General features: G+C 38.9%; 1 protein-coding gene across 1 annotated transcript; it reads right to left on the bottom strand.

The window, feature by feature from the left end:
* Window positions 1-10,668: 10,668 nt before the first annotated feature.
* Window positions 10,669-13,178, bottom strand: LOC131023609 (uncharacterized). The gene is made up of 3 exons (XM_057953151.1): window positions 12,944-13,178; window positions 11,071-12,847; window positions 10,669-11,008 (listed from the first exon to the last, which is right to left on the bottom strand). Exons 1-3 carry the CDS (start codon window positions 13,176-13,178, stop codon window positions 10,669-10,671), a joined length of 2,352 nt encoding a protein of 783 aa, XP_057809134.1.
* Between the last annotated feature and the right edge of the window lie 1,585 nt (window positions 13,179-14,763).

The following is a 14,763-nucleotide window of genomic DNA, read 5'->3' as shown; positions in this document are numbered from 1 at the left end:
CACCTCGTGCTTTTCTCTTATTGTCTGAAAATAACAATATTTTTTTCGAATTTACAATTTCTAGACTTCTTTTTTTTTTTTTTATGGGGGGGAATTTCTAGACTATTTTAAAATGTTCTTGTTACCACTCCACCTTTTGTCTTTTTTTTAATTACGACATCTCCGATGTTTTTATAGTAACTAGATGTTTTTATAGTAACTAGCAGAAAGAACGTACGTTGTACTTGTACGTGTAATTAATGTCATTTTATTTGATAATTTATTATTTGAAAAAATATATTAATTCATTACTTTTATTAGATAATTTATTGTATGGATATTTTATTTATAAGCCTTATCAATAGCTATAGAAATATATCACATAGATTTAGTGTAATATCTAATGAATTAATATATTCTTATGAATATATAATATGTAAAATAATTTTAAAATAAAATACATAATAGGAAAAAATATGTAATACACAAGTTGTGCGTTAAGATGCCTTAGACTCTTTTTCTATTAATATAGATATTAGATACTCTTGGTGGTACATATTGGACACATTTTGCTGAAAAATATATCAATGTTGATTATGTTGTAATTGTAATTTCTTTTTAAAACATGCGTGCCATAATGTCATGCCTTTTAATTCTTGGCAATTTGGTATGCAACGTTTTATTGAGGGTTAATAGCCGGAAAATACACGAACTATTTTCAAATTTGCATATTGCACATCACCTTTAAAATTAGCTTCAGAATACACCACCTTTTAATTTTGTTGCAAATTGCACACGGCGAAAATTCCGGCAACTCTTAAGTTTGACCGACGATGACATGGACAGCCACGTGATTTTTTTACACGTTGGCAAACCATGCGAGCAAAACGACGTCGTTTTGATAAATTGAAGAATAAAAAAAATAAAAAAAAAATCCTTGCTTTTCCGGCGAGCCATTCCAGAATCCGGCGAGCCATTCCACCACCACAAACCACCGCAACCACCGTTTTTCCTCACCTCCACCATAACCACCACCACAAAAATCAAAGAAATCAAAATATGAGAAGAAATCACGAGCATCTGCCTCTCCATCGGAAACTTCTGGCCAGAAATTAAACCCGTCGCCCAGCCTTCCCCTTTCTCTAGATCCACGACGGTAACCCTACCCCCGCCTACAACTCCGACGCCGACACAGCAGCAGACCGGCGCCCACCTCCCAGTTCAGAGCCTATTCCCAGTTCCCAGCGAAATTTCCTGACGACAAGAGCCCAAATTTCCCCAAATTCAGAGCTTATTTCTCAGTTCCCAGTGAAATTTCCCCAAATTTCCATCAAATATTCCTCAAAAAATCCGATCAAGAGCCCCCAAATCTAAATCGGTGGCTGGAACCCGGTGAGGTGGTTGACATTTTACAGATGGAAAAGGACGGTGGCGGCGCGCGCGCGTCTTGTGGCGAGGAGGGCGGAAGCGAGCGGCGTTTTACAGATGGAAAAGGACGGCGGCGGCGCGGAAATTGCAGCGCAGCGGCGATGTCTGGCCTCGATGGTGGTCCGGGTCCGCGCGTCTTGTGACGAGGAGGGCGGAGGCGAGCGACGGTCGGCGACGAATTGAAGTGGTGCTGGTGAACTAAAGCAGGTGGCTGGTGAGGGAGGCGTTGGTTTTGGAGTGAGGGGGGTGAAGAGGAATTAGGGTTTTCACGAATTTTTCTTTTTTATTTGTTATTTTTTATTTTTAATTATACTCACTCAAAACGACGTCGTTTTGAATGCCGGTGAGTCCACGTCTGAAAATTCCGGTGCCACGTCAACACCGATCAAGGTGGTGGTCAACGCATGTGCAATTTGCAATAAAATTAAAAGGTGGTGTATTCTGGAGCTAATTTTAAAGGTGATGTGCAATATGCAAATTTGAAAATAGTTCGTGTATTTTCCGGCTATTAACCCTTTTATTGAAATTTTGGTATTGAAAATTCATGTGGTACATTAAATCTCGTGTGCTATATTGAATATTTGACTATGTGACATTATTGAATAAGACGTTATGTACCAATCTGTCGAAAATGAGAAATTAAAAAGCGAAATATTACAGACAGCAATGTCAAATATTGTAGTAACAAAATATGGTACTCCCTCCGTCCCACTCCAATAGGCTCGTTTTCTTTTTTGGAGATGTCCCACTCTAATAGGCTCGTTTTCCATTTTGAGTAAAAAATGTGTACTTAATTGGTGTGGACCACACTACTTTTTTACTACTTTCCTACTAAAAAAGTAAGTTTTCTTATTTTTTTTTGCCCAAAAGAAATGAGCCTATTGGAGTGGAATGGAGGAAGTATACAATAAAGTCTTTGGAGTTGGGATAACGAAGTTAGAAAGCTAACTTTAGGGGCAGTATTTATGGAGCCCGTTAGACCTCAATGGCCCATTATAGGTTAAGTGAAATGATGACAATTTGTTCTTGATTTAGAATGACGGCACTTTGATCATTCTAAATAAGGCCGCGACACCTAATTATGTCTAGAAGAAGAAGTTATATTTAAGATCATTTCATTATGAGATGACTCAAGATTCAAATTAAATTATATATTTATAATTACGAACCAACAAAATTATAAAGAATGAGTCTTGTATAATAATCTTGATATGAGATGGATCGAAAGATGAATCTGAATCCTATCTAACATAGTAACATGTTTGTAATTATAAATTCCAATATCATTACAAATATGACATTTAATCCGGATCTTGCACGTCTTGTGATTATATAAATTAATATTTCATTAAAATATGAGTTTTGATCAACTCGTTTGATAACACTGCGGCCTGGTACAAATTATTGTGGTTTCTTAATAGGAAGAGAGAGAGAGAGAGTGGGGTATGTTGGGAGTGAAAAACAAACAAGAATTGCATTAGAATCCAAGATTCTTCAATGAAATCTTGGGTCTATTTCTTAACAATTACTTCTTCTGTGCCAGTCGGCTTGTCCTATTTCTTTTGGACACAGTTATTAGAAGAATTAAATTAGTATAATAAAAATGTGTAAATATATGGAGTCATATTATTTGTAATGTAAAATTATTACTAAAAATAGAAATATGACAATATCAATGGAACAATCCAAAAAGAAAAACAAGACAAAATCAATAGAACGGAAGGAGCATTTTTTTTATTCTAAAAAAAAAAATCAAAACCAGGATAATGACGAGTCTCTTTGCATGAGATTACTAATGTATACTTCCTTCATCCCATTATAAATAACTTGCTTCTTTTGATACGGCTATTTAGAAAAATGTTAATTAAATTATTAAGTGATGTTGCGTAGAGTTAAAAAGAAGAAATAGATCTAAAATATTTTCACTTATTGAGTTTAAGTTTTTCATAAAATAAAATAAGATATTTGAAGTGAAATAATTAAAAAAAAAAAGCACCTCAAGTGAGACGAAGTTAATATCATGGAGGTAGTATACAATTTATGATGAGGGAGTCCAACAAATAATACGAAGTGCAAATTTGAAGGCGTCGTTAACTAAGAATCCAAATGAAATTTGGACATCACAAAAACAAAATAAAAGTGGGGTCTTAAATCAAATTCTTAAAAGTTATTACTCCTTAAATTAAGACGTGCAATATACTCCCTCCGTCCCGGCCAAGACGCTACATTTGCTTTTCGGCACGGGATTTAAGGAGTTGTAGGTTAATGTTTTAAGTGTGTAATAATAAAGTGATAAAGTAAGAGAGAGAAAGTAATGAAGTGATAAAGTAAGAAAGAGAATGTAATAAAGTGATAAAGTAGGAGAGAGAATGTAATAAAGAAATATTTAATTAGTGTTAATTAAGTGTTTAAAATCCCTTATTTTTGCCAAATATAGAAATGTAGCATCTTCGTTGGGACGGCCCGAAAAGGAATATGTAGCATCTTGGGCGGGACGGAGGGAGTATATATATACATACATAGATCATTTCCAGCCGCCCACTTGTCATCATTTTGCCAAAACTGACAATTATACTCCATCCAATCAAAACACGTGCTTTGACTTTTATTCACATCAATTTAGTACGTTTTAATCATACGGGTTAAATAATGGGATGGAATTTAAAGTACCCACTTTGGTTAGTTATCTTACAAAACTACCCATCCATATAAAATGTCTTATAAAACTACCCATTTTGCAATTGATGGTGATAGGCTTGCATCGTTTTCCGTAAAAGTTCTTACACTTTTCTTACACAAGTACACTTGTGTAAGAAAATGTGTAAGAGATGTAGTTAAATATGACTCTAAATCTGAGGAAATGACATTATTTGCTAACTTAAGTCATTATTTGTAACCCTAAAATGCCTTAAGTTCGAAAAAATAAGGACAAGTTTTCATGTTATTAAACATGTATAAGAAAGTTGAAAAAAAATTAAATGAAGCGTATTATAAAACAAGTTTTTTTTTGAAGCTAATACAACAATTACCCGCCTGTTAATCGTAGCCGTTAGACTTAGCCGTCTGGAAATGGATCCCAGCGGCTACTGTGACCGGCTAGGATTAACAGGCGGGTAAATACTTAATTAGCTTTAAAAAAAATTCTAGTTTCATAATACTCTTGATTTAAAATTTTTAAACAGACCTAATTTTTATTATTATTATAAACTTAAAGGGTGATTGGACAATTCACGGGTATAATGCAGCTTTATAGGGGGCAATCTCTTTGCAGTAAATTCACGCTACTGGACATTGACAAAATAAACTCAATAAGTCTAAATTTATATAGTTTATTTGATTGAATATGAATTAATATTGTAACACATAAAATAATAGCAAATAGTCGATAAAAAAATTACAAAATCATATATTATGAATCAATGAATCATAATACACCTTCCAACCCAGTACCCGCCAGAAATATGTAGCCGGATGCGGTAGCCGTGGGTAAGAAACTACTCACGGCTACATCGGACGGCTACTAAGTACTGGCGGGTAAGTTATTAAATGTCTTTACAATAATTTTTCATATCATTTTATATAATGTTCGTATTTTTTACCCTTAATTTACTACTATTTCTTCTATTTATACACGAAAACTTAAATTTTTTTTTAATTATAAGCTTAAAGGGTGATTGGACAATTCATACGGCTACAATGCAGCTTTATAGGGTCTATTTCTTCTTTGCAGTAAATTCACGAGAAGGAGATTGACAAAATAAACTCAATAAGTCTAAATTTATTTAGTTTATTTGATTGGAATATGAATTAATATTATAACACATAAAATAATAGCAAATGATGGATAAAAAAATTACAAAATCATATATTATGAATCAATGAAACATAATACACCATAACACCAAGTACCCGCCAGAAATATGTAGCCGGCTGTCGTAGCCGTGGGTAAGAAACTACTCACGGCTATAGCGGAAGGCTACACGTTTGTGGCGGGTAAGTTATTAAATGTCTTTAAAATAATTTTTCATATCATTTTATATAATATTCGTATTTTTTACCCTTAATTTACTACTATTTCTTCTATTTATACACGAAAACCTATTTTTTTTTTTATTATAAGCTTAAAGGGTGATTGGACAATTCATACGGCTATACAGATAGGCGAGAATCGCGGAAGCTTTATTGGGGGGATATACACGGCTGTATCTCAAATTCACAAGGCAATTTAAGGCTTGTTTGACCAAGAAACCCATTTACATGTATAAGAATTAGAACTTTTAACCTAGCCGCATTCCATTTTGAATTCACGGCATCAGTTTATTTTTTGAGAGAGGGTGAGAGAGAGAGGTAGCCGAGAAAGAGAGAGAGAGGAGAAAGAGCATCGGGTAAATTTTTGAGAAAGAGGAGAGCATTCCAAACCGAAGGTAAATTGGAATGATTTTTTTTTTTTTTGCTTTGTTTTCTTGTTTGTCCATGTTTGAATGAGAATCATTTTTTTTGAACTTCAAGGAGAGCATTCACGATTTTTTCAACGTCCGAAGGCATACACCATGGCTTCTTCTTCAAATCAAGTAAGTATCCTATTTCGTTGATTTTAAATTCGTGAATTGGGTTCGTGAATTATTTTGGTGAAATTGTTTAATTCGAATTACTTGTGTTCGTGAATTGGGTTCGTGAATTGGGTAGTTATTTTGTTGTAGTCATTTTGGTTGTAGTTATTTTGTTGTAGTCATTTTGTTTAATTATTGGGATGGAATTTACTTATGTTGGGACGAAAATAATTAATTATTGGTTGTATATTCATTTTGGTTGTAGTCATTATGTTTAATTATTTTGTTGGGACGAAAATAATTAATTATTTTCGTGAATTACTTATGTTATTTTGTTGTAGTCATTTTGGTTGAATTAGTTATGTTATTTGTGAATTACTTAGTATATAAATTGATTTAGTTTAATTTTAAAATCATTTCAATAATTTAAATAAAATACACAACCAAAGAATTGAATTGGGTAGTGCATAAATTGAAACTAACGAGAAGATCATCTACATGTACATAATTATTTTCGTGAATTATTAATAATAATAATAATTCTATTTGGTTGAATTACTTATGTTATTATTAAATTTTGTGTTATTTTTCTTAATTAATTATATTTTGGCTTTTTAATTGATATATTTTTGGTATTGAATAGATCGGTTATCGGAGGCCCAAAACAATAAATCGCCCCGGGACGCAGATCAGTTCTTACTACAAGACCAGTTATTTGTCCCTGGTACCCGAGCGACTGAGGGAAATAGGGGGCGACGCACTGGAGAATACGTTCAGGCAGGGTTGCTTTGGACATTTGTTGGATTGGGATCCGGGCAACAGGTGCAACATGGCATTGCACCATATTGTCTCTCGTCATCTGCTGGATAGTGACGATGTGATGTGGTTCTACATCAACGGCAAGAAGGTTTGCCTTGATCACGCCGCTTTCGCTATTGTGACCGGATTGCCATTTGGGCCACATCGTTTCGATCCATCAGCCTCCCACAATTTGAAAAACAATGTAGCCTACACACGAGTTTGTGGCGGGCAGCGCTTGTCAGTTCAGGAGTTGGCAAACATTTTTTTTGATCAGTGGACGGAGATTGTCGACCCCGACGGCTCGGTAGCACTGCGTGTGGCCCACCTGTTGGTGCTACACGCATTTGTTTTGGGCGTGGATTTGCCACGACCCGTGGAGATCTGGACGTGGGCTTTGGTGGAGGACTTGTCGGAGTTCTCCACATTTCCTTGGGGTGCAGCGGCATATAATCGCTTGAACTTCAGGATGAAGAAGATGTCGAAAGAATGGAAGTACCACTTCTATGGGCCTTCTTGGGCTCTATATACTTGGGGTCTTGAGGTTGTTCCCGGCTTGGGCAGAGCCGTCGCTATACATAATGTCGGGATATTACCTAGATTCAAGAGGTGGACCTTCTTGAGTAAAATCAAAGAAGATTTGCAGCCCCTATTTGAGTCACCGGTAATAATTTAAGTGTTTATTAGTTAATTATATTTGATGTTATGAATATTAATCATCATGTACATATATTTTTTATTGTAGGAGAACGGGCTTTATGAGTTGCAGCCCGAACAGTGGGAGGCGTCGACGCATTGGTGGCTATCGGTCGCGAATGAAGGAGATGTCCAGTTTCCAGGTCCGAGCGTCTTCGGCCAGAGGAATCCTCGACCGGATGTGAGTGGTGGGGACCGCTCTGAGGCATCTATTCAGATGGAACCCCGACGTCGCAGTTCGAGGCGCGCAGATCGGGGAAAGCGGCAGAGACCACAGGTGGTTTCGTCCTCGTCGAGCAGTGGCCAGCGGGATCAGACTGGCGGCGGCGATCGCCCCGTGACTTCCGGCCGGAGGTCACAGAGTCACAGGAGGCCCAGATACGGGGGAGAGAGTAGTGCTGCTCATGGGCCTTCTGGTTTGAGCGAGCAGGAGTGGCAGCGCATGGAGCAGATGGTGCGCGAGAGTGAGGGCCGGGTGGCGAGGCGTGTGGAGGAGAGCCTATTCACGAGGCTGAAGAATTGGGCAGAGGAGACCTTTGGGTGTATGCGTTGCCGATGCTCGCATAGCACCGATGTACGTCAGCCCATGTCTGCTCCAAGACCTCAATCGGACAGGCGACGAGAGCCCGAGCCCGAAACGGAGCCCGAGACGGAGCCCGAGCACGAGGATGCGCCATCGCAGCAGAGGTCCCCTGCACACGAGTCGCCTGCTAGGGACGCGGGTCACTCCGGCAGTGATGATTATCAAACCCCACCGGGCCCGCATACTGGTTTTGGTGTGCCCACGACTTTTGGGGCTGGCCTACAGTTGACCCCATATCTGGGGCCACGCTACTCGTACACTGAGCAGCCCTCGAGCTCAGCACACCCATTCGAGCCGCCTCGTTCTTCGCTGCCGATTCTGGCCGAGGCTGGATATTCTCAGGAAGAGATGGAGCGTTTATGGCAGCAGTTTAGTGGGGTAAAAGCTCAGTATTTGTTTTAAATTTAATTTCTAATTGAAATTACGTGTCATTTATGGACTGTTTATATGTTTAACTTGTGTTGTTTTAATGTAAATATAGGGAGCTTATGCTTCTGGGGCAACACCTGTCATTCCCCTCAGTGTATGTCCACCACCGCCAGAGGATGCGCAACTGCGCCGAAGCTACCGTGACCGGCAGCCTTCGGCTGCGCTGAGATCCCCATACGTCCACAGCAACGAGCCGAAACCCGTCGACAAGGAGTATATTCAGGGATTTACTCGTATGGCGGAGCGTCTCCGTGGTGGGAACTACAGGAAGTTGGTGGTGACAGAGAGTGGGCACCCGATCAAGAGGCAGTTTTGGGTGACTCTCATGAACAGGACTAAAGAGCTCGAGCCCGAGGTATCTAATATTTTTGATGCACTTGTTACATGTAGTATTATTGTTTACTTAATATTAACATTAAAGTATGTGCAGCATGTAGATGCGTACATGATGACGCTGAGGCATAGGATGGTGACCGGTACAGACCTGCTTCAGGACATCGATCACAGGACGCATATCATATTGGATGCGGAATTCTTCGTAAGCATTAACATATTTTGCGTTTATAATAAAATATTATTTGAAATAATGTTTTTCTTCTTTGCAGACTTATTTGCATAGAGAATACAATGAGATCATGGAGAATGCGCGCCGTATGTTTAGCTCTCCTTCAGAGCAGCGTTTTATAAACTCTGAGGCGACGGTGTTGGGGTGGCAGCCGCACGCCAACCGTATGTATTTAGTGTACGGCAGGGGTACCTCATCGTGTCAGGGAGATTGGATGGATGCCATTGCGGTACACAATTACACCTACATCATAAATAACTTTGACTGTTGATCAATAATGATTGTTGATCAATTATTTCTTCATGTACAGGTTATTGTTCCTGTGTTTGTCCTTCAGCGTTTCGTTATCTGTAGCATTGATATGCTCACGGGTAAATGCCGCGTCTTTGATCCGAACTTGTATCGGATCCTGAATCAGCAACGCCACGACATGCTGCGCGCTCTTTTACCTTTGGGCCGCCTTTTCTACCGGGTGCTTGAGGTGTCCCTTTGGTTCGAGCGGACACGCATTGTGGAGAACCCGAATCAGAATCTCCAATGGCGTCAGCTCCAGATCGAGTATGCCGATCCTGCCGAGCAGTTCGCACAGTCTGACCGATGGAGCTCTGGTGTTTTCGCGTGCATGACTGTAGAGCGTTTGATCGCAGACTCGCCGAGTCTGTCGTGGGGCAATGACCATGTTCAGGAGTATAGGCACAAGATAGGCAGTGCCATCTATGAGTTCTGCACGACCCCCAATACACTTTGATAGTGTATTTTCATCCTTATGACTATTTTGTTTACCAACATTTTTACATTACATTCTAGTATCATTTTATCTATATTTACTGCCATGATGACTTGTGATGCATATAACACTGTAAGATTAGATGAAAAAACTAATTAGCCGCCACAAAAGTGTAGCCGTGAGGATTTAGCCGTGTCAAGCTTCATTACCCACGGCTACAGCTTTAAAAACTAATTAGTGGCGGCTAATTAGTTTTTCAAACTTAAATGACATGTTTGATGCATAATCACATAATTTCAAACTCTGTAATGGTATATTCTAAATTTATTAGTACAAGTTGTTCGTTTTCCCAAATTCTCATTCATAATTCCAACTCATAATTGTAGTGACATGTAAATGGTGATCATTGTTAAGTAAGTCTGATTTATCGTTTGAATTTGTCAAATATTACAATTGAATATATTTATCAACGTCAAACAAACCAAAATAGAACAATTAGCCGCCACAAAAGTGTAGCCGTGTGGATTAGCCGTTCTAATGTAACTACCCACGGCTACGCATTTTGTAGGCACATTTTGTGGCGGCTTTTCAATCATTTTAGTTCCTAGTTCATTATAAATTGTTTAACTCAAACTTAATTTATCGAATTTCTTCAAATTACAACGTTATGATTTAATCCATCAATCCGGTCAACTTATGATATTTTTATCAAAATTATATAGTAATTCATTTCTATTTCTAATGTAATAATAATAATTATAGAATATAGCGAGTCTATGAGTTATATATAAAAATTATAAATTATTATTAGAATTGAAATAATATCATAATAATTAGAATAATATAATAAACTATAGGACAACATATCATAATAATTAGGGAACTCTAAATGAACTTAATGTCATAAATACGACTACGCATCGGTGGCCGTACCCTTGCACGATCGACGTGTGTGACCAGACCCGCCACAGAGACCACACGTTTTGGGTGCTCGTTTCTTGCTACTAGTTGATGCCTCCGCTGTTGATGTGTTTTGAGTCGGCCTTTCACCTGCGGATCGAACTCGAGTTTCCTTTGGACGACCAGCTTGTCGCCGAGAGAGATTTGGTAAAACAAGCTGAGATGCAATTCGAAAAGGAATATTCCAATTCTCTATGGGAGGCAAGTGGTTAACGTCACCAGAGTATGTGTCAACTAGTGAACTGTTCCAGTAGTAAGAGTGCACGTAATCCTCCACTGACTCGTTCGCCTCACTGCAAAACAAACGATTATACTTTTTGTTATTTAATAATGGTCATGAATAGAAATGACATACGTAATGGCTGCAATCGCATGAGAACACGGCATCTGGTCCTCGTTGAATTCGTTGCATTCACAGCTCTGCTTTTGAAGGTCAACCATATAATGGCGACCACTAGCACGAACCCTGTATTTTCTCTCGGTGGTCCTCTTGGCTGTGTAACGACGACTTTTTACAAGTTCTGCACTGAGCTTCTGTTTTGCCTCCGGAGTCAGATTTTCATCGCTCTCTTGTGCGGCCGCAAGCCTGTCGTTGAACCACTGCTCGACAACTAATCTGACTGCCTCCAACATCGAGCAGATTGGAAGACGCCTGGCCCACAGCAAACGTGCATTAAAACTCTCGGCGGCATTGGATGTAAGGAAACTGTAACGGGACACAGGACATTGTGATCGTGCCCACTTCTCCGGGCCTACGCGCAACAACTTCTCGTACGCCTTTGGCTTCAGAGCAGCCATGGCTGACATTGCACGCGTGTAATCTGATTGCTCGTAGGCGTATGCAGCTTGGCGGAAAAGCTCAGCAACACCGGGCCCGTAACCCTTCATCTTGTTCAACAAGTGGTAGTAGCAAATACCGTGAGTAGCATTTGGAAACTCGCTCTTCACAGCATTAGCGATGGAGACATGCGCATCAGATACAATAAGTAAGTTATCGGGCTCGCCGCAAGCACCTCTCAGATGTGACATAAACCACTTCCACGACTCATCATTCTCGATCGGACCGACACCGATCGCCAAGGGAAAAACTGCCTCGTTTCCGTCTTTTGTCACGGCGACAAACAAAATGCCACTATTTTTGCCCTTCAGGTGTGTGCCGTCAACCACAATCACTGGTCGAAGGTGAAAGTAGAAAGGTGAGATGGAAGCCGCCAGAGCAACAAACAAATGTTTGAACCGGCAGTCTATATCTGCTTCCAAATCATATAAGGTGCCAGGATTCGCTTCCTTCAGGGCATACAGATATCTTGGGAGCAGGAGGAACGAATTATCAACTCGACCGTATATCATATCCATCCCGAGATTTCTTGCACGCAGCGCGACATCATATTTGATTTTGATGCCGAAATCGCGTACTAACTCAGCCATGATGGATTTCGGCTTAATGACCTCTCCATCATCGCGTATTCTGTTTGCCACAAACGCTGCCACCACCTTCGAGTGGGCCTTGATTTTTTTAGCTGTGCGCAAGTCCCCTTCGCATGAATGCTCTTTCAACTTATGCACTCTCCACATCCCTCGGTCGTGACTAGACGCACGAAGATCGAAATTGCAGTTGTCAGAGTGCTTGCACGAGAAATAGACTCGTCCCGGATCTGAGCGGACAACTTTTGTCTCAGTGCCTCGCTTCATGTTCAACAAACCAACAGCAATGATCAGGTCGTCTTTGCTGTTGTAAAAAGAATTCTTTTGCAGATCATCAACTCTAGAAGGGTCACTCTCGCGAGCAACCAGCGAAGCCGAGGCGTCCACTGGAATCAAGGGAACTAACCAATTAGTTAGATCACCGGTCTCGGCTGTCGGATCTCCGTCACGTGTTGTACTTTGTCGGATCCAACCTGCTCGCTCGGTCTCCGTGAAATCGATTAGATCGTCGTCTAATAAATCCTCAGAGGCATCAGAAGCAGTGCCCACCTCGAGCGCAGGGTCAAATTCTTCGTCATCAGAATCATCATCGTCTCCTGATGCAACCGAGCCTTCAGCTTCGTGCTCAGGTTCATCATCTGTCCGCACATCGTTCAATCTCCCACATACTTCATTAAGCCTTTCGGTTTGATTCCATGCAGATTCGTCTAGCGGTTGTCCATCCCATGTAAAATATTATCGTGGAGGCGAGCTCTGGACACCATGAAATGACGTATGATGATAATACGGCGTCTCATACTGACTGCATTGTGCTTCATCTACGTGTCCCGAAGGATCAACAAAATTAAAAGTAGGGATGTAGGCTTCTTCTACAATCGGACCGTTGTAGTGCTCAACGTACACCATGGGATAGTCGGCAGTTGCCAACAAGGCTTCCACGTCATCGTCTGTGGCCAAGCCACATTTCGTCTCCCTACCAAATAGATTGGTCGCCAAATAATACAATTGGTAGCTCGAGCTCAACGAATGCGTCCTCATAATATTGTTGACGCTGCACATCAGGCTCTCAATAGTTTCGTTGACGAGGGGAAGGACCTCTGTAGCCCCACCAACATAGTGTATACCATCGACGAGTCCGTTGTATCTCACATATATGTATCTAACGAATTCCATCTATAAAAACACATAAAATATAGTATTAAAATATGCATAAACACTTTAAAAATTCTCATAAATATAACATAAAACATTCAAACTATTAATTACACAAACAATATATGAGAAAATCACCTCTTCAAGTAGATTTTGAACACCAATTGCACCAACTTAAATGAGAAACCACTTCTCAAATCTTGAGGGTTTCAATTTCTCAATTTTTTAACTGAATGCTCTTTCTACGAGTATTTGGATTTATGTTTTCTCATTCACAAATGCAGCCCTATTATAGACTAATATTAGAGTCCTTTGTACAAATTCACGTGAAATGTATTGTTCATTCATTCAGTACACTTCAATCTATTATTCAATGTGCAATCAAATGCATGCAGAAAGTGAGCATTAAAGCCTCATTACAATCCAAATTTGTGCAGTCACCTTATCTCGTATTTCATGTGGACATGTACTTTTTTGACTAAAACATTAACAAATAAATAGAAATACACAAAAAAGGGATACATATGTTACTTTCAAACATTCATAACAAGGTAAAAAATTTTACAACCATATGTATTACTTCAAAATGATTTTATTGTCCCAACAAAAAATAGTAGCCGCCACAAAATCGTAGCCGGCGTCACTAGCCGTGTGTGAAAAATTTCTCACGGCTAGTACGACCGGCTTTCAATGTCTGGCGGCTAATTGTTTTGTAGGGCTCAAATATCTTTTTGTTTACATTTCAGGAGTTTCAAGTGTTTTCTTCAAAAATAGCCTATTATTTTATGTGTTTACTGTATTATTTTGTGTTCAATCAAATCATACATAAAGTGAGTATTATTACCCCACTATAATCCAATTTTTATGCGGATTCAGTATCTCTCATATTTCACATCAATGTATACTTCTTTTAATATAAAAAAAATAAAAATAAAAATTTAAATAAAAACTCTAAATTAAGGTATTCGTGTTATAATATAATATTACTAAGAGGGCTCAAAAATTCACTATTATGTATATTATGCAACAAAAAAATATTACGAAACAAATGGAGTAACTAGCCGCCGGAAGTTCATAGCCGCTGCCAAGTAGCCGTGTATATTTTGGACCGGCGGCTACTGGGCAGCGGCTATGAATTTTCGGCGGCTAATTGATTTTTAGAGCTCAAATATTTTTTTGTTTACATTTCAGGAGTTTCAAGTGTTTTCTTCAAAAATAGCCTATTATTTTATGTGTTTACTGTATTATTTTGTGTTCAATCAAATCATGCATAAAGTGAGTATTTTTACCCCACTATAATCCAATTTTTTGCAGATTCAGTATCTCTCATATTTGACATCAATGCATACTTCTTGTAATATAAAAAAATAAAATTAAAAATTTAAATAAAAATTCTAAATTAAGGTATTCGTGTTATAATATAATATTACTAAGAGGGCTCAAAAATTCACTATTATGTATATTATGCAAC

Source organism: Salvia miltiorrhiza, chromosome 4, assembly GCF_028751815.1.
Source record: "Salvia miltiorrhiza cultivar Shanhuang (shh) chromosome 4, IMPLAD_Smil_shh, whole genome shotgun sequence".
NCBI lineage: Eukaryota > Viridiplantae > Streptophyta > Magnoliopsida > Lamiales > Lamiaceae > Salvia > Salvia miltiorrhiza.
This window is presented reverse-complemented; position numbering and strand designations above follow the sequence as displayed.